The sequence below is a fragment of the Pan troglodytes genome, chromosome 10, assembly GCF_028858775.2.
Source record: "Pan troglodytes isolate AG18354 chromosome 10, NHGRI_mPanTro3-v2.0_pri, whole genome shotgun sequence".
NCBI classification, from domain to species: Eukaryota; Metazoa; Chordata; class Mammalia; order Primates; family Hominidae; genus Pan; species Pan troglodytes.
Genome location: NC_072408.2, coordinates 10,999,191 through 11,020,004, shown reverse-complemented (window position 1 = coordinate 11,020,004; position 20,814 = coordinate 10,999,191). Strand labels below are relative to the sequence as shown.

Sequence of the window (20,814 nt, the reverse complement as noted above, 5' to 3'; positions counted from 1 at the left end):
CAAGTTTGACAGATATTGAGATGAAAGGCCTTTGGGCTGGAAGCATTTTAAAAGACAACTGTTTTAGGCTGAGAATTGTTTGAGCCCAGTTTATGACTAAGGCATTGCATAATAAAATAGACATTTCTATTTGGTGCAACGTTATGTTTGGAATCTATAGTGTGTCAAATGGTGTATTTTCTTGTCACTTTAGTAAGCACTATAAAGCACACATTTCCAACATTTGAAATCAGACTTATAAACTTATAAGGAAAAAAGCCAAACACTAAATCTATAATGTTTTATATTAAGCTGTTTATAAAAAATACTTTAACAAACATCTGCTTTTTACGGGGACAGTCACTTGATAAATAAACAGATTCTGAATGAAGAAAACTGGGAATGCCAGGAATTAACCTGCCCCCTTGTACTCATGTCCAAAATGTCTTGTCGAGTATGGGAGGGAAGGTAAGGAGGCTGGGGAGAGGAAAGAGTTCCAACTGGGGTTTTTACTTTATTGTAGTTTTTTAAAGCCTTCAGAAACATTCCACCTAAGAGTTTCTGTTAGAAAATACTTCGGCAACAACCGTCAAGTGTGCTGTCCCCTATGGCCATCTCCCATCCCTGATCTCCTCCTATCTCCCCTAAATGGTCGTCCTCTGACATTTCGATGGTACTGATAACCTTCATCCCGACTTCTGCTTGGCTGTCCTTTCCAGGACTCCTCACTTCTCACATGTTGATATCCGCCCCTACCAGAATAGCCCCAATCACTTTTGTACTGCCTGCTTCCATAAGTTTGATTATAGAACTGCTTGGATCTACCACTTCTCAAAATATGACACTTCATTTTCATTTTCTGAACTCTCTTCTTTTGGTCTTTGCACTCTGCTATCCACAGAGTTGGACCCAGGGCTGACCACATCAGCAGCAGTCTTAGGATCTTTTACTTTTTCTGTTTTTTTCTTTCAGACTTTGAATGGTCCTTTTAGGTTCAAGTTCAACAGGCACAGTTTCTCTCTCTCTCTGTTTAGAATCTGAGTGGGAGGGTGAGCCTTTCCCTCTGCTACAGGAGGGATGGAAGCCAATGCCATATCTGCCTTTCGTGTCTCGGAAGATTGCTCTGTCTGGCCTTCGTCTGGCTTACTGCTCACACTTGCTTCAGGGAGAGAATGTACATGTTCACTCCTGGCTTCTGGAAACTCATCTACTGTTGAAACTGAACCACAATCTTCAGACAGATCCAGATTTTCCAGAGACAGATCCAATTCTCCTTTCTCATCAGAGGGCAGGACAATATTCTGCCTCATTACTGGATTTTCTATGAATCCCTGAAAAGGGTACCCATGCCAAACATGAGGAAAGAAAGAAGGTGCAATAGGAACTGGGCCTAAGAATGGATTGGGTCAAAAGATGGCTGGGGGAACATATTCTTGCCACTTAGTGGCTCTTCATAATCAGCATGCAGAAGCTGCCCAGGGCTCTCAGATTCAAGATCAGCCTGGTAAGACAATTGTCATTGACTTTTGGACACTTGAGATGGAGGGATAACCAGAGGTGAAGAAAATGGCGGCGGTCCAATCACTGGCTGTGGCATTTGACCATTAACACTGGCCTCAGTCTGCATAGGAAAGTGGGCATCAGTACAGGTACAATCACTTTCATTCTGAGCGGCAGGAGCCTCTTTGAACCAGGGATTATGAGGATAAACAGGGACAGGGACCTTTGGGTACATCCTGCAGGCTGCCAGGTAGGCCTGGTGCAGAGGGTACAGGTAAGAATGTGGAGCCCACACAGGACAACTGTATGCCTTCACACCAAGATTGAAGAAGAATCGAAGAATATTCTTATCTTTAGGTAGGTCCTCCCCAGTCTGACACAGTGAAGAAGGTGGTACAATGGCTCGATCTCCCTTTTCATTACAAGGAAACCCAGGATAGAGTGGGTCTTGATAAAGGCTCAATGTCTGAGGCAAAGGCATCAAGGGCTGGTTAACTGCCTGTATTGACAGAGGAACTGGAGAGGGTGTTAAATGAGCTTAGGATACAGCAGAATCAGGTCCAGTGGTCGAAGTCTGTGTCACTGACAGAACAGGAATTGGAGCAGGGACACCTGTTGGTCCAAAAGTTGTAGGTTCACTTGGCCAGGCTGGCACAGTGGCTGGTAAAGAAGGCACCGCAGGAGTTAGATGTACCTCTGGAGAAACTAGAAGGGGAGCTGGATTTGACAAAGACACATGTTCTGCTGGCTTTTGTTCTGCAGGAGAAGGGCACTCTAACTTCTTTGACTTTGACGGTGATGAAACTGTTACATATTTATCATCAGTAATATTCTCCAATATGCTTGGTTTGGGTCTTTTATCCAACTATGTCCATGAATAGAGTCTTTGTCTTTTCGTTCTTCTGTATCCATTCTCCGCCTGCTTCCTTTTCTATCACTTACATGTGATGATTTTCTCTGGACACATGGATTGCTACTCTGAGAAGTAGCAATAGTTAGATTCTCGACTTGTGTGATCAAAATCCTCAACGCTTTCACGATCAGGTTTTCTTATGATCTGTGAAGGTGTCCGGCTAAGATTTTTGTGCTCACTGGAGAATTTCTGAGACTGTGACCCTGAAGAATGACTAGAGAACTCACGTTGTCTTACTCCTGAAGGATGCTGCAGTCGAGGAGGTAGTGCTAATGGGGCTTTTATTGGCTTGCTTGGATTCTTTGGCCCTCTGTAATCCATATCAGAATGGAAATTTTGTCCAGAAGTGGAAGGTTTTTTCATCTTCTTCCCTGACACTGTGTTCCAGCTTTCTGGGAGAGGTGCCTTGAGGTTCTTTGATGTGTACTCTTTCCCAGTTCTTCAACCAAAACTGGTCCATTCTCAGAATGAACTCCTTGAACATCTGCATTCAAAAATTTTCCATTGTGATCCAACCTAACTTGACATTTGTCTCCAACTTCATATTGTAAGCCAGCAGCAATGGAATAATCACGTTTTTGCTGAGCTTGTTTAGACTTCAGCCAAATTTCATATTCCACATTTCTATAGACTGCAGGATTGAGTGACTTAAGAACCTTTCTAGCCAAAGGCAGGCTAGTAGAGTTCTCATTGTTCTTCAGCTGCTCGTTGCCTGACGAAGGTTTAAATCCATTCACCTCAGCAGCAGCAACAGCAGTTTTACTCTTGCAGCTGTCATCCTCTGAATCTGATATTTCACTGTTGTCTTCATCAGCTACTTCCAACGTGTCTAGTTCCATCACAATTTTACTAACATCAGTTTTAAATACCTTCTCATACAGCAATTCATAAAGGAGAGACTGACACATAGCAGAGCTTTCTTTATACTTTATGGGATACACAATATCATAATGATTTCCATTTGAAAAACACGGTAACACCTTTTCAGGAAAATTATTTTCAGTTACTTGTGAAGGAGAAACATTAGGTTCCAGATTAGTTATAAAATCTTTCCTGTACATAAGAGAAAGGGCACTTATTTCCATTTGTCCTACCCATTCCTGTGGATTTTCCAAGCGCTTTAAATATTCTTCAAATGATCCTTCTATAATCGCTTCAAATTTCTCTCTGTTCTCTCGAAGACAGTGAATACAGGCCATTCTGACTTCAACATGGCGAGACTGAGAGTGCAATACCTGCTCCGCCACGGCCCGGAACAGGCACGACCCGTCCTTGGCGACCAGTTTCCGATACAAGCCCAGTTTCCGCAGATAGGCGTCCATGGGCGTCGCGTCCTCGCGGGGCCCCGCGCCGCCCTGGTCCTCGCCGTCGGGGACGCCGACGGCCGCCTCCATGTTGCTGGTCCTGCTGCAGGCCAGGCGCGAGGGCTAGCCCCACATGGCCAGGCCGCCGGCTGCTCGACGCCCCGGCCTGGGGCAGGCGGCGGCTCGGGCTGGGGCTCGGGCTCCGCGAGCGGCGGCAGGCGGCAGGCGGCAGGCGGCAGGCGGCAGGCGGCAGGCGGCGGCGGCCCGAGGCAGCGGTCCGCGCTCTCCGGGCGCATAGGGGAGCCCTGCCTAATGCATGGCTGTCCGTACGCGGCCGCCGCCTCGGAGCGAACACGCGCCCACGACAAACGGGGGGAGCGGGATTAAGGAAAACCCCGAGAGTGAGTAGTCACTTCCCGACGGCCTCGCTGCCTGACTCAGGACCCAGGCCGGGGGTCGCCGCCCCCACAGGTTTCCTCGTCTGTACCGGTGTGAAGCGAGAAAACCCCCGCCCCAGGCGCGCACGCTGGGCCGGCTCAGGTGAAGCGGGGCCTGCGTCCGCCGCGCGCTCCCCACGCCGGGAGCCGAGGAAACCAAAAAAGAGAGACGCGGCCTTTCGTTTCCCCACCACGCTGGAGGGCGCCGGAGGGGCGGGGAGCGGGTGGGGGCTCCCCCTGGATCTTCTCTTTTTTTCTTAGTCTTGCTAAGACTAAGAATTGTCCATTTTTGTTTATCTTTTGAAAAATGTGGCTTTTTGCACCATTGATCTTTTATATTGCTTTTTAAGTCTCAATTTTATTTATTTATGCTCTGGTATTTATTATTTCCTTCCGTTAATTTTGGATTTGGTTTATTTTTGCTTTTCTAGTTCCTTAAGGTGTGCATTGTTAGATTGTTGTTTTCTTTTTTTAGAAGTGTACTTTTTTGATACAGCTGTTTATTGCTATAAACTTCTCTTTTAGTACTGCTTTTGTTGTATCCCATAGATTTTGGTATTTTGTATCTCCACTTTCATTTGCTTTAAGAAATTTTAAATTTCCTTCTTAATTTCTTCATTGGCTAGTTGGTCATTTTGGAGCATGTTGTTTAATTTCCATGTTTTTGTGTAGTTTCCAAAGTTCCTCCTTTCTTTGGTTTCTAGTTTCATTGTGGTCAGAAAAGATAAGTGATATGATTTCTGCTTTTTTGAAATTGTTGAGACTTTTTGTGGCCTAAGATATGGCCTATTCTGAAGAATATTTCATGTGTTGATGAAAAGAATGTGTATTCTCCAGCAATTGAGTGAAATGTTCTGTAAATGACAGGCCTATTTGATCTAGTATGTAGTTTAAATCTGATGTGTTTTTTGTTTTTGTTGTTGTTGTTGATTTTCTGGCTGGAAGTCCCTTTTTATTTTTTTTTAAGTTTCTTTCTTTTGCTGTATTGCAGTCTACCCCTCACTTTAAGTCTATTAATGTTTGTTTTATATACTTAAGATCTTGGGTGTTGAGTGCATAGATATTTATAATTATTATGTCCACTTGCTTCGTTGACCCCATTATCATTATTTATTGACCTTCTTTATCTCTTTTTACAGGACTTGTTCATAGTCTATTTTATCTCTTTATAAATATAGCTACTCTTTGCTCTTCTTTGTTTTCCAATTGCGTGGAACATCTTTGTCCCTTCACTTTCATCCTCATGTGTGTCTTTATAGGTGAGGTCGGTTTCTTGTAGGTAGTATATATTTGGATCTTGGTTTTTTTTTTTTTTTTTTTTTTTTTCTTCCCCATTCAGCCACTCTGTGCTCTTTAATTCGAGAAGCGAGTCCATTTGCATTCAGGGTTATTATTTATAAAGTCGTCCTTACTAGTTCATTTTGTTGCTTATTTTCTGGTTGTTTTGTAACTGCTCTCTTCCTTTCTTACATCTTCCTTTCTGGTTAAGTGATTTTCTCTGGTCGTATGTTTTAACTCATTGGTTTTTATTTTTAGTGGGTCTATTATAGGTTTTTGCATTATGGTTACCGCAAGACTTACAAACACATCTTGTGGATTCAACAAGTTGTACTATAGAGAGATTAGAGATCTTTGTAATTTAGCTGTTGAGTATCTTTTTTTACCCACTAGGCCTGCCTCCTTTTAAGCACTAGATGGTGCCTTACGCTCAGGTTTTTCTCAGCTCTAGTAAATAATTAGGACACTGCCCATGCTGAGTGGGAGAGGTACCAGAGAGGTTATCCTGGCAGTGCGGGAAGGCTGACTTGGAGTTTGTGCCTGGGAAACCTGTGGAGTGAAGCTCCTACAATGTGGTGTTGCTGAATCGCCACTCTGATTTGGTGTCGTCTCCTTTGATTGAGTTACAGAGCAGTTTCCAGGGTTAGGGATTGTAGTCCTACTTGACTCCTTTGTCTCTGGCTGTTTTCAGGGATAGTTCTCCCTTCAGGTACTCCCAGTGCTTCCTGTAGATTGAGGTAGGGACAGGTCTTCTGTCAGGGAACCCAAGATGGTGGGAAAGCTGGTTGGCCACCTTTATCTCACTTTTTCCAGTGTAGAAATCATGAATCAGGGGAAAGTTTTCTGTATGCTTGATGCTGGGCTGATTTTGTGGTGAGGCATCGTGGGTGAGGAAATCCAATTCCGTTACTGTCTGCTCAGAGTTTTTTCATTCCTTTGTGTCCCTGGGAACTGTCTCTCCCTACATAATATTTGCATTCTGGGATATTGCTGGCGATAATCTTGGTGCTGTGTATTTGTTTTTGGTTTTCTGTGGGGGCAGGGAGCAAAGCCAGCTTCTGTGCCACCATCTTGGAACTGGCAGTTCATGTATTGGTTTATGTAGTTACTTTTAAATCAGTCAAGAGAGGAAAGGAGAAATCAGCAATTATACCTTTTACCAGCGCTCTTTTCTTTTTTATCCCCCATGGATTATTACTAATGCCTAGTATCATTTCAGCCTGATAAACTTCCTTTATTATTTCTCGTAAAGCAGGTTTGCTAGCAGTGAATTCTCTCAGTTTTTGTAATTGTGGCAATATCTTTATTTCACCTTCATTTTTGAAAGATAGTTTTGCTAGTATAAGATTCTTGGTTGATAGGTGCTTTTTTGTTTGTTTGTTTTTTACTTTATGTATTTTGAGAATGTTGTCTCCTAACTTTTGGCCTCTAGGGTTTCTGATGAGAAAAGTCAGCTGTTAATCTCATTAGGATTCTCTTATATGTGATCAGTTGTTTTTCTCTTGCTGATTTTAAGATTTTCTGTTTGTCTTTGGCTTTCGAAATTTTGACTTTGATGTGTCTGCATTTGGATCTCTGTGTTTTTCCCTTTTGGAATTTATTGAGCTTCTTGGATGTGTAGATTTATATCTATACACACACACATATATATGTGTGTGAGTGTGTGTATATATGTGTGTGTGAGTGTGTGTATGTGTGTGTGTGTGTGTATATATATATATATAATTTACAAATTTGGATAGTTTTACTTTCTTTAAAGTTTTTCCTGTGCCTTTTTCTCTCTCCTCCGCTTCTGATACTGTAGTTATTTATATGTTGGTGCACTTAATGGTATCCCACATTTCTCTAATGCTCTGTTTATTTTTCTGCAATTTTTTCTTTCCTTTCTTGCATTTCATCTGTTACATAATGTCTATTAATTTATGTTCAAGTTTGCTGATGTTTTCTTGTTCACAAATCTACCACTGAGCCTTTCTAGAGTGTTTCATTTTACTTACTATACTTTTCAACTCCAGAATTTCCATTTGATTATTTTAAATTATTTCTCTCTTTATTGATATTATTTGTTTGATGAGACATTGTCATCATAATTTCCCTTAACCTGTTAAGCAAAGTTTCATTTATGTCTTTGAGCATATTTGTAATAATTGCTTTGAAGTGTTTGTTTGCCCAGTCTACCACCTGTGCCTCATCTAGAGGCAGCTTCTTTTGGTTTTCTATGTGTATTGATCACATCTTCATGAAGTTTTTTTATGTCTCATAATTTTTTTGTTGAAAACTGGATATTTTAAGTAACATAGCAACTCTGGATACTGATCTCTATTGTGGTTGTTTGTTTGCTTATTGGTTTATGTGTTTAGTGATATAGCTGAACAAATTCTGTAAAGTCCATTTTCCTCACAGTGTGTAGCTTCTGATATCCCAGCTCAGACTTTTCCCCATTGTTCTTAATCTCTTAACCTGACTACTTATGTGGCATTTCTGGATTGGCATAGACTATGTACTGGTCACAGGTTGTGCTTACATTCCCTTAGGTAGGTAGATTTTTACCCTTAAGTGTTAAATGTGTGTGTGGCTTGGTGGCTGCTATTATAGTTCAGGGAGTTTACTTTTTTTTTTGTCCTGCATTTAGCCAGGTGCTAGAAGCTTGGAAGTTAGTTCCTGAGAGGGCCCAACCTTGAGCATGTACACAGTGTTCCAGACTGTCAGGGATGATAGTGCTGTTTCATTTAACCCTGGCTTCATAGGAATTACCCCTGGGTCAGAGTAGCTTCTGTTAAGTCGTGTTTGGCCAGAGGTGGTGATTAAGACCCTTGTGCCAGTGAAGTTTCTCCCCTCTGTCAATGGGTACGTGTATAGCTTAGAGAACGTTTTCAAGACTGCCCCGTGTTCTGCCCTGATCATTCCTGGGTGTATACAGCCTAGTGTTTTTATACTGCCTTTCTGACTCCTCTCTGATCTAAGAGGGCTCTTCTTGGCTGTCTCTGGTTCTCTGCATTAAACTTCTGCCTGCTCTGCCTTTCTGCTTATATTGGAGCTCCTAGCCTTTCTTAATTGTTTTTCATTAAGATTTCCACTGTTTTCTTTCTTTCTTTTTTTTTTTTTTTTGAGATGGAGTGTCGCTCTTGTCGCCCAGGCTGGAGTGCAATGGTGTGGTCTTGGCTCACTGAAACCTTTGCCTCCTGGGTTCAATCAGTTCTCTTCTCTCAGCCTCCTGAGTAGCTGGAACTACAGGTGCACGCCACCACACCTGGCTAATGTTTTGTATTTTTTGTAGAGTTGGGGTTTCACCATGTTGGCCAGGCTGGTCTCAACCTCCTGGCCTCAGGTGATCTGCCCATCTTGGCCTCCCAAAGTGCTGGGATTACAGGCATGAACCACCTCACCTGGCCCACTGTTTTTGATAATGCCCTTAGGCATGGGGTTCTGCTCTCTGTTCCAAATAAAGTCAGTCCTCTCAGATGGAAATGTAGAGCTCTTTGTCCTTATGGCTCGTCTTTACCCCTGAGCAAAGTCTCCATGCCACTGCTCTTGGGGCTGAAGGTGAGAGTCTTTTTTCCCCAGAGTAACACTCCATTCTTAGAGTGGGCAGTGGAGTGCTGGTAGCAGCCCTTGGTCTTCTTAGCTGACTGCTCCTGGCACGAAACCTCTACTCTGGGAGGAAGTTGGGGCGGTGGCAGTCAGGGCCCAGTATTTGCAGCCTGCTGTACCTGGAATGGAAATTCTACCTTTTGAATGGGGGCTGTGTAGGGAAAGAGAGACGGGTCCTCTGTGTCACCTCTCCAGAACAGAGCTTCTACACCTCTGGGCTGAAGGAGAGGAGAAACACCAGCAGCCTGCCCTTCCTGGGGTAAAACTAGCCACAGTCTGGAAGCCTGAGGGAGAGGGAGCCCTCTGCCTGTCTTTCGGCTACATATACCGCAGGTAGAGGCTTCATAATACAGACCTGGTAGGATGTGGGGAATGGTGCAGTTTGTAACTCAAACGCCACAGACTCTGACTTGTTCTGAGATTGAGTACATTTTCTTGAATGAATGTTTCTCCACTTTTTGTATGCCCTTAGTACAGTTTCCAGAGACTTTAAATGTTTGTTTTTTAAAAAAATTTTCAGCAGTTTTTAATTTTTAATTAATTAATTTTTGTGAGGCAGGGTTCTGCTGTGTCAAGCTGGAGTGCAGTGGCGTGATGTTAGCTCACTGCAGCCTCAAACTCCTAGGCTCAAGTAATCCTTCCATCTCAGCCTCTCAAGGGGCTAGGACTATAAGCATGCATCAGCATGCCTGAGTAATTTTTATTTTATTTTTTTGTAGAGATGGAGTCTCACTATGTTGCCAGGCTTGCCTCAAACTCCTGGCCTCATGCAAACCTCCCTTCTCAGCCTCACCAAAGCCCTGGGATAACAGGTGTGAGCTACCACGCCTGGCCTACTAGTTTTTAAAATGTAGTTTTGCCAGTTCCACTGAGCTCCTTATTCTGTCATTCTGGAAGTTCTCGTTCATTTTTAAGCTTTTAAGATCAGGTTTGAGATCTTCTTTATATGTAGAGGCAAGGAAGTTATTATTACCAAATATGATTTCCTGAAGATACTATACTCATGCTAACAAAATAAATTATACTTTGTTGTAGTAAACTAAAATTTATATCAGAAAACTTGAAACCAGTCTGGAAGGCAGCCTTATTTTCCTTATATAGACCAGGATTTTGACTTTAAACTCATTTTCCACACAGCTTTTCAATTTGATGATTCAGACTGACTGTTCCCAGCCTCTGTAAATAAAGATTCTCTTTGTAACAGATAACATTACAGACAGGCTCTACCAGCATACCCATTGCCCTTGAAACTTTACAAAATGCTTTGCCGCTTTGTACTAGCTTTTTCTTCTTCCTAGCCTGCTTCTAATTACAAACAGGAAAATCAGACAGGATATGGCATTGTGACTGAACAAGTTCATTCATCTAACATTATTAAATACCTGCTTCATAACTGATAACTGGTGAATATTCTTTTTATTACCTATAAATGTGTCCTAGCCTAGAGCCATTCTTACTATGGTTGTGATATTTTAAAGTTATTAATTTAAATTTGACTTAACTCTTTGAGCATAATTATGCAAAATAGTCATTTCTTTGGAGAGAAAACTTACTGTAGAAAATTGAAATGTTTAATCTTATAAAATGCATCTTTTTAAAGAAACCCAGAGCATCTGTGAAGCAAAGCAATTAAACTAAATGTTAGCAACATAGGAGAGGAGAAATAACTGTCCATGTGTGAAAAGGAGACAGTGGGGCTTGGTAACTTAGGGGAAGAAGTGATGTTCAGGAGGCCTTAGGTGTTTCTTTAATATTCTCTGTACTGCTAGCTGTGAATCTAGACAAAAAATTGTATTATTCTCTGCTTCGGTTTTTTTCCTGACTTTAATTGGAAAATAATCACTTATCTCTCCTGCACATTGGATTGTGGACGAAAAAAATAGTGTAATTTGATAAGGAATTTTATAAGATTTGAAGTGCTTTAGGAATGTTCAATACAATGGTACCTGTCCCACCCAAAGCGATTTATAACAGAAAGCTCTGAAAGGATGTTGCTGAAACACTTTCATTTATAACCTGGCCTAAAGCGAAGTCTTAGGTAAGGTGTTTTATAGCGGAGCACACATGTTATATGTATGCTGTATAAAGGGAACTTTCCTATTTTCTATTCTCTTTTCTAATAGAGAAAAGATAGAACTCGTAAGGCAAATATTTTTCTTAACTATTAGCTCCAATCTCATTCTTCCAAATTTTTCTGGTTATTTTCAGAAGAAAAACTAAATTTAGGTCACACTTTCTTTCCTTCTCTCTTTCTCACAGTTAAATGGCCCAATGAAATGAACATTAATAAAAAAAAGCAGTAGGAATTGTGAATAGTTTACTGGACAGTTTGGTCTTAAACTTTAAATCATTGTCTTTATTATGTGGTTAAAATATATAAGGTAAATAGTGGGTCCTAAACCAGAAGGCTTTGATCCTAGGGTGTTCTATTTTTCATTTCTTAGAAGCCAACCAGATTTAAAACATGAAGAAAAAAATGGGAAATAATCATAAAGCATTGCTTGAGTTTCCAAACATATATAAAAAATAACAAACCCCCTTCATTGAGGTCAGGCACTGTACTTGTCTCATTCATTTATAACATTGTCTCATTCATTTATAACAACATCCCAATGAGGAAGGAGTCTATCATTTTTCATTTTGTGAAGCGCCAACTGTGGCCTAGACAAGGTAATAGAAACTTATTCCAGGTTGCTACAGCTTCTAAAAATAGGATGGACATTTTAAATGATGAAATTAAAACGCAAATATTTTCTAAATTACCCAGTAGTACATATTCTTTGTTAAAAAAATCAATGATACAGGAAATCAAATTTTTAACAAATCATCAATAACTCTATATGTTTTTATGTGTGTATAATTATACACACACAAACAGAGTGAGAGAGAGAGAGAGAGATCTGAAAGATATGCAGTGAAATTATAGCATTGGCTAACCCTGGAGAAGAAAGGTGAGAAGGTACCAGGAATGGAAGTGATGGTTAAAAAAGTCTTTAGCTTTATTTTGAAAGTTCTGATTTTTTGCAAGAAGAATATTTTTTATGTAGTAGTTGTATAAACTTAATAATTTAAAAACCCTCAAAGAATGAGGACAGGAAGCCAAATTCCAGATTGAGTTTAATTTTCTTTGACCAGCCTCTTTGTCTCCTTTCTAGAGACTTCTTCATTACAATACCCAACCAAGAATGTTTAAAACTTTTCAAAGATAATACATATGTGAGTTAATTGGTATAGCTAAAATTATGAAATCATTGATAATGAAGTATAAGACAGTATATGACGGCGGCTAAGTGCATAGACCCTGAAGCCAGGATGTTGGGTTTGAATCTTGACTTCCTCATTGTATGACCTCTCTATGCCTTAGTTTCCTCATTTATAAATTTGGGGTACTGATAGTACCTGTCTCTAGGTTGTTGTGAGACCTAAATGAATTATCATCTGTGTAGTCCTTAGAACAGTAGCTGGCACGTAGTAAGTCATATAAAGTTTACTATTATTGTTATTGTATCCTGACACTTAGAAAAACTGGTGGTAGATTGTTATATATACATCCAGACTTTTTTCTACATATGTGTGTAAACATTTACATACACTTACACAGATACAGACACACACATTCACAGGAGTAAGTATATTTTTATTAAAATTGGATTATACTATTTCTTTTTTTTTGTAATCTTTTACACTCAACACCATATAAATATCTTTCTATGCCATTAAATGAAATGACTGTTTAAAATAAAAATTAGATGCATTTGATCTTAACCAGCATGATAGCATGGGTCCTTTTGACCAAATACACGAGCATAAGATAAAATTGAAAATGCTTGGGTCTATGCTGAAACCTGAAGTGCTTATTGATGTTGATATAGCTTACTTAAATGGTTGAATAGACACTGGCATATTCTACCTAAGATTATTATTACTTGCCTAAATTGTTAAGCAATGATGTCCAACATTTTTAATGTTTATCTTCAGAGCCAATATGAAAGATAGAAAGCTGTTTTTAAAGTGTCATGGGAGGAAAGACACTTGAATACCACTCTTTGTAAAGAAGTAAAATGATCTGTAAAAAGTATACTTGTTATTAATAGAATTATTTCTTCCTCCACCTCCTTCTGGCTTTTCAGGAGATGTTTCACAAAGCAGAAAAATTATTTTCTAAAACAACAAACAATGAAGTGGATGACATGGACACGTCAGATACCCAGTGGGGCTGGTTTTACTTGGCAGAATGTGGGAAGTGGCACATGTTTCAGGTACCTCCTTTCCTTTAATTTAGCAGAAGTGTTTTCGATTCACTTAGCATCACCTTGCTGATGTATGTAAAATGAGTATAAATATAGAACTTGAAGTCAAACCTTAAGGAAATAAAATTGTTTAACTAAAAGAAAAGTTAGAAATTCTTCTAGTGCTTTTCCTTTTCTTTTCCCCAAGTTTTCACACTCATTTATTTAGAAGAAACAATAGAGGGTGAATGTGACTGAGAGTTGCATGGTGTCAGTACATCTGAGCAACTCCAAGTTTGGTTTGGTGGACAAAGAGAAAGGGAAGAACAAATCCGTATTAAACACTTCTGTATGCCAGGTATTATGTTAGGTGCTGTACATTGATTTTCTCCCTTATCCTCACAGTAACTTGGAAGCAGATGTTAACATTCTGTCTTACAGTCAAGGAAAGTGAAACTCACAAAAGTTGACATAATTTGTCAAGGGTCACACAGCTAGTTAAACTGAGATTTGAATCCGCACTCAAAACCTGTAGTCTTTTTTTTACTCTACTAAGCTATATAAAGAAGATTTAACTTGAGCCACTTAGAAAGTATAATTATTGGAATAATCTGTAAAAATTGTAATTATCTGGAAAAATAACTATATTTCTGTATATATCTGTTATTGAAGGGGACTATAACCAGTTGTGTCTTCACTGGAGATCCTTAAACCATTTTCAATATGCTGGCTTAGTTGTGATTCTCCCTGTGTGTTGGGAACTAGAACAGGTGATTAGTAAGTTTCCCCCGTCCCTCCATTCCCTGTCTCTATGACCACAGTACCACCTCTGTGGCCAAGTCATTAATGTGAACAGCTGGTAAATGAAACTTTCTGGTTTGTCTTAAAGCCGGATACCAACAGTCAGTGTTCAGTTAGCAGTGAAGATATCGAAAAAAGCTTCAAAACAAACCCTTGTGGCTCCATTTCTTTTACTACTTCCAAATTCAGCTACAAGATAGACTTTGCAGGTATGTTTTTTTCCCTAATAGTTGTGTGTTTTTAGTATATTGATATGATAAAATCTACAGCTCTGAAGGTCAGGATTAGTTGATATATTTGCAAACAGTGAAGTATATATTTTTTGTTATATACAAAAATACCTCTATAAAAATTCAAGTTTTAAAATCTTGAGCAACATTGCCTTTTATAAAAGGTGTGTTTATATGTTTGTATATATTAATGTATGTGAAGATTGTCTTATATATTAAGTGCATTTAATACTTGTCTTCTAAGGAACACAAAATACCGTATCAGTTGTTTTATTCATCCCATCAGTCTTTTGAAATAGATAAGAACATTTTTACTTTTTTTTTTTTTTTTTTTTTTGAGACGTCTCACTGTGTTGCCCAGGCTGGTGTGCAGTGGCATGATCTCGGCTCACTGCAGCCTCCGCCTCCCAGGTTCAAGCAATTCTCTGCCTCAGCCTCCTGAGTAGCTGGGATTACAGGCACCCGCCCCCACACCCGGCTAATTTTTTTGTATTTTTAGTAGAGACAGCGTTTCATCATGTTGACCAGGCTGGTCTTGAACTCCTGACCTCCTGATCCACCCGCCTCCACCTCCCAAAGTGCTGGGATTACAGGCGTGAGCCACCTTGCCTGGCCAGAACTTTTTTACTTTAAGGATCAAACAGATGTTAAGTGAGAAAGTCATAGGTAGCTGGCAGTAGTTTCAAGAACAACTTTTAGCTGAGTGATCTTTCTCTTGATGTCTTTGTCAGAAAACAATTTCTTTAATGGACATTGCCTTCTGTCATTTTCTGATTGATTTGGCTCTTCCACAAATTGGCCAGATAATCTGGAAATCAGCCCCACTTTGGATTTCATCTGTGTTATATGGGCATGTTTTGGGGTATCCCATGAAAAACCTGATGAACTGAGCTCCTCAAGTTTCAGGCTGTTAGTTTCAGCTATTTATTGCTTAGAGGCAAACAAGACCTGGATGGGAGGCTTTCTTAATAAAAGTACATTTTGTTTGCTACACAGCTTGGTCCTTTAGCTGTTCTTTCTCAATTCCTGGGAGTAGTGTCTTTATGACAGTGTTAGTAGTGTATTGTGGCTGGGTAGGGTGGTGAAACGTTAGGAAATCCCCTTGGATGAACCAAGGCCCAGAAACAGTGAAGGGGATTTGTCCAGTAAGGGATTGATGGAACCAAATATGCAATAATTATTATCCCACCAAAGTTGTTTTTCTTGCTTTTTTTTTTAATTATCAAGAGTTAAAAACCATTAGATCCTTGCTCGTGACAAGCCATTTTTTTTTAATGCCATTAGGAAAATAAGCAGGATTTAAGAGGCCCCGACATTTGTCCCTCTGTTGCAGTCTAGGCAGAAGGTATCTGGTAGGCATTTTTAGTCATGTGTACAAGTATTTTTGAGGAAGAACTGAAACCGAATGATATGCACAGACACCAGACCTCATGTAGAGGATGAACTGTATCAAAGCATTTGATAGGTAATTCAGCAAGCCACATGTTTCTGAAAGAATATTTTTTAGTAGACTACACTTTTTGGAAACTTGCTCTCAGAAAAAAGAGTTTATTAAAAATATCATTATTAAGGAATAGGAGTTACATATACTAATAACTGGAGTTCCCCAACCCTCTGTGTAATGATCCTGTTTCAGAGGCATGGATATTAGCATTTCACATGTACTCTTTGCAGTTATCAGCTCCAACCATTCTGCCACTAGCCAGCTCAGGTTTTCTCTGTAAAAATGGTGAAAAGTAAACTAAAAAATGAGATGGTCCAAGAAGATGGCATCACAGGTCTTGCTCCACATGCTGAGATGATCTTGCTTTTTCCCTGAACAGTGGTAAATCCAGTATGTGTAGAGTAGGAGAACACAGAAAGGACAGAACACACTTTATACTAGCCTTAGCCTGGGTGGGTAAACATAATCATTTTGAAATGGAATGATGTCAATTAGATGAGATAAACTGGCTAGAATCTTACATTAAGAATCACTACTTAACTTTGAGGAATGAAGAAATGGACCTGGTAAATATTGGTATGACTGAGGCATGGATGAAAGCAGAAAATGATACCTTTAAGTACTTAGTCTCTTATCACTAGAATCTTTTTATGTAAGTTTGTACTGGGTCTAGCCAGGTTTTCTATTTTTTAGGTTTAGTTATATAATTAAAGAGAAATCAGGAAATGTAGAAATTTTTGAAATTCTGTGAGTTGTACAAGTTTTATAATCATTTCCAAAATTTTTGGAGAGATGAAAGTACATTTTTCTTCTTAATAAACCAACCACATTTAATACTGTAATTTCTCTCTTTCTAGTACTCTTAGCTTTCCTAAGTTTAGAACTCTCCTAGTTTAGTGTCTGTTTAACCTAAGTGTGATACAGAAGGGGAATAGACCGTGCATACTGAGCAGTGGATGAAATGAGCATCTTTATGTGTGAGCTTACGTCAAGCAATGAAGCTGTGCTTCCTTGAATAACACCTCCACAACGTGGTACATAGCTAGCTGCATGGTAAAGTACCCATAATACACTATGCTTGCCAGCTACTCCCGAAGCTCCATGATTCCTGATCATCGCGTAGCGTGGCTATTAATCTTCATGACACTTTATAGTACAGTGTGCTTTTATGACTTATCTAATATCTTGTCTTTGTATACAGAAATGAAGCAAAGGAATCTCACCACTGGAAAGCAGCGCTTAATAAAAAGAGCCCCCTTTTCTATCAGTGCTTTCAGGTATGGTAAAGAGAATAGGGGTGGAAAGAGTGGGGTTTTTTTTTTGTTACTATTGGACAGAAAAACAAATAGACTGGAAATATTTTGGTAGGTCATTTAATAATATTGATCTTTTAAATATCAAATCTTGGGCCAGGCGCAGTGGCTCACACCTGTAATCCTAGCACTTTGGGAGGCCGAGGCGGCCTGATCACGAGTCAGGAGATCGAGACCATCTTGGCTAACACACGGTGAAACCCCATCTCTACTAAAAATACAAAAAAAATTAGCTGGATGTGGTGGCAGGTGCCTGTGGTCCCAGCTACTCGGGAGGCTGAGTCAGGAGAATGGTGTGAACCCGTGAGGCGGAGCTTGAAGTGAGCCGAGATGGCACCACTGCGCCACTCCAACCTGGGCGACAGAGTGAGACTCCATCTCAAAAAAATTAATTAATTAATTAAAAAAAATCAAATCTGTCATTTGTTGACAAAATAGCAACATTATTATTTACTCTAAGTGCTTCCTTTCATGTTATCCTTTTCCTTCTTGTATATTTACATTTTTTAATTCTTTAGAACAGTTTGCAGTTACAAAATGCCTTATGGTCTCTGCTCTAAACTCATAAAATAACTCACTGAGGTAAGTTTAAATTGTTAACTTGGAAGTACTCTCTCAGAGCCATACAATTACTGGGGCCGTAAGAATTAGGTAGTTGTTCACTTTGTTTCCACCTACATTGATCTCCATTGGTCAACTCCTAGAAGTAATTTCAAATTTGTAGAGACTAAGGGAGCCATAAGGAAGATGGTAGAACAGTGGACAACAGTATTGCTTTCTGTTCCCTGGAACTTGGTTACAAATTTTCTTTTTTGCTTGCTCTGGCCATAAGAAGTCTGAAAAAGGAGGTATAAATGTCAGAAGACAATACATATTTATTATTCATGTGAATGAATGGACTTGAAGGAAAAAATCTTAAAGCATGTCTCCTATTTTCTAAAATGACTCTTCAAGCAAGTATTGAAATTCTTTTTTGTTCAAATAATTTAAAATGAAACTGGAAAAAAAAAAAGGTAGCATGTTAATTGCAGGGAATGCCTATTTGCTCCTTCCAAGGAGATTTTTGAAAGGATTAAAGAAAGAAATATTTTAAGTTTCTGTCAGTTTGTTTCTCAAGACTTTTGGTGTTATTTTAGCATTTATTTTGGTTTTATTTTAGCATCACGATATAAAAGTTATTCCAAGTACTTATAAAATGAATGCTCTAGTACTTCTGTGGAATATAGAGAATAGTATTTCCTTACTAGCTACATCATATCCACATTCTTTAGTACAAATAATAAAAGAATTACTTATCTTCAGAAAGCATTTAATCTGGGAGAAAAATGAAAAATGAGACATAATAATGGAAGATGTTATTGTAATTGTACATTGTATCTGCTATGCTTTGGTGGAGACAAGAAGCACTGTGATGGGATCAAACACTTTGTTCTGTCACAGACTGTACAAACCATAGAACAAAGACAGCACAAGGAGAGAACTAAGCAGAATGGAGGACAATAAGCAAGATAATAATAAAAGGAGAGGACTGTTTAGGTAAGATAAAATAGGGTGTTGAAGGTCAGTAGGTGCTGATATAGAAATATTTATTTACTGTGGGAATACATTGAGCATTTATCACATGCAAGGTAGGTAATACATGCTTCCTGTTGGCAAGGAGTTCTTTAAGGCTGTTGATTACATAAAAACTAAAAAAATTTTTTGGTCATAGCTAAAAGATACTTTAGGCCAAGTGTGTTTTAGGAATTTTTTTCCCTCACAGAAAATTGGGGAAATATTTTTATTCATTGTTGTAGTTGAAGGGATATTCTCCATATTATATGAAGTACTTTTAGGACTCTCTAAATAGAAGATCAACATGGGCAAACAATTTGAACAGTTCATACAACCTCACTCATAATAGGAGAAAAACAAATTAATACCAGACTAATTTTTACTACCAGATTGACTAAAATTCAAAAGTTTGATCACACACCTTTTTGGAGTGGTTGTGGGAAAACAGACGATTTCTATATTTCTGGTGAGAATGTCAGTAGGTACATTCAAAGACAGCATTTGGTTGGTGTCTGTTAAAATCATGAAAAAATATATTCTTTGACTCAGAAATTCTGTTTCAAATATGTTATTTTACAGATAAACAAGTGGACATGTAACACGACAGATGAACAAATGTGTTCCTGTAGCTTTTTTTTTGGTTTTTTTTTTGAGACAGAGTCTTACTCTGTTGCCCAGGCTGGAGTGCAGTGGTGCCATCTTGGCTCACTGCAGCCTCCGCCTCCCAGGTTCAAGTGATTCTCCTGTCTCAGCCTCCCGAGTAGCTGAGATTACAGCCGCACGCCGCCATGCCTGGCTACTTTTTTGTATTTTAGTAGAGATGGGGTTTCACTCTGTTGCCCAGGCTGGTCTCGAACTCCTAAGCTCAGGCAGTCCATCTGCCTCTGCCTCCCAAAGTGTTGGGATTATAGGCATGAGCCACCGCGCCCAGCCAGCTTTCTTAATGCAGTAGCAAAAAGTTGGAGACAAGCTAAACATTATTATGGTATATCCATACAGTGGAATTCTGTGCATCTGTAAAATAGAATGCATTCATTCATTCTTCCAGTACTTATTGAGTGTGTACTATGTGCCAGGTTCTGTTGTAAGCACTAGGAATAATGATACTCTCTATGCACTGTTACAGAAAGATCTCTAAGAAGCTATGAAGTAAAAACCAAAAAAACAGGTGCAATAAATGTATGCTTTATGCTACCATCTGTGTGAGCAAAAAGCTTGGCTTGTATTAACCTAAAGAAGCTCTGGAAGAATACCCAAGAAACTAAAATAATTACCAGGAGATGGGGCAAAAAGTGAGACTTGGACATACCAGGGACTGGAGTGGGAGGAAAACTTCTCACTGTATATTTCTTTATACATATTAATTTTTAAATCACATATTTGATTTTTTTCATTAAAATAAGTTTGAAAAAAGTAAACTAAAGATCGGTTTGAAATTTATTAATTTATTTAGTAACCTCCAATCACTGGAGGCGATTGGTGTGTCATGTTCAGCCTTTTGCTATTAAATCCCTCAACATCACTGTTTTTCTGTATTCACATCTGGTGGCTTGAACATGTCTGATAGTTTTTAAGATTTACTGACTGACTGTGCTAATAACCCTTAAAGTTAGTGGACTGTTGGAGAGAATAGTGGGCAATTAACAGAGAAGGGTTTAGGTTTGAGTTAGATCTTGGAGAACATCGAATGAATGGTTGAGGAGTTTTGATTTTATTCAATAGACAATATAAATACGAGTTTCAGCCTTTTGTTTTCATCAGGAGCTTGATTTTGTTTTTAATTTCTTTGCCTAAAATCTTCTTTACATTTTAAAGAAATTTTGGAAATTTCAAAAAAAACAAGACAGAACTAAGCAACTGTTTTTGAAATTTTTATGATATATAGGGTTGGATATTTTCCATCAAAAGTTCACTATTGAACACCTAAAAAGTAGCACACATAGACAGTCAATAATTTTTAAATGAAGAAACGGAAGGCTGTATTTAATTGCATTTGTCACAATACCCTGAAAATGAAAATTAAGCTTTGAAGAAGGGCTAAATTCTTGACAGTAATTGTAATCGGCTTCTGATATTTTGTTTTCTCTTTTGCTGTTTCAAGTTACATCTGTGAAAACGAGGCCATCCCTATGCCACCACACTGGGAGAATGTGAATACTCAAGTACCATATCAGGTAAGAGCAGAATTGACTGAATATACCCATGAAAGAAACCGGAAATGACTGCAGTAAATCTATGCAA

General features: G+C 39.0%; 1 protein-coding gene and 1 pseudogene across 12 annotated transcripts in view; one reads left to right on the top strand and one right to left on the bottom strand.

Moving 5' to 3' along the window:
• PARP11 (poly(ADP-ribose) polymerase family member 11) overlaps positions 1-20,814 on the top strand; it is a 61,720-nt gene that overhangs the window by 27,716 nt on the left and 13,190 nt on the right. For 6 of the 12 annotated variants that reach the window (XM_016922812.4, XM_001156627.8, XM_016922815.4 and 3 more), the window contains 4 exons: positions 13,133-13,261; positions 14,121-14,241; positions 16,908-16,983; positions 20,675-20,747. In XM_016922812.4, coding sequence (XP_016778301.1) covers positions 13,136-13,261; positions 14,121-14,241; positions 16,908-16,983; positions 20,675-20,747 — 396 coding nt within the window. In that variant the 5' untranslated portion in view covers positions 13,133-13,135. The remainder of the gene's footprint in view (positions 1-13,132; positions 13,262-14,120; positions 14,242-16,907; positions 16,984-20,674; positions 20,748-20,814) is intronic. The other 6 variants (XM_016922816.4, XM_009424645.5, XM_063786240.1 and 3 more) reach the window with 1 other exon arrangement.
• Positions 480-3,824, bottom strand: LOC104001412 (OTU domain-containing protein 4-like; annotated as a pseudogene).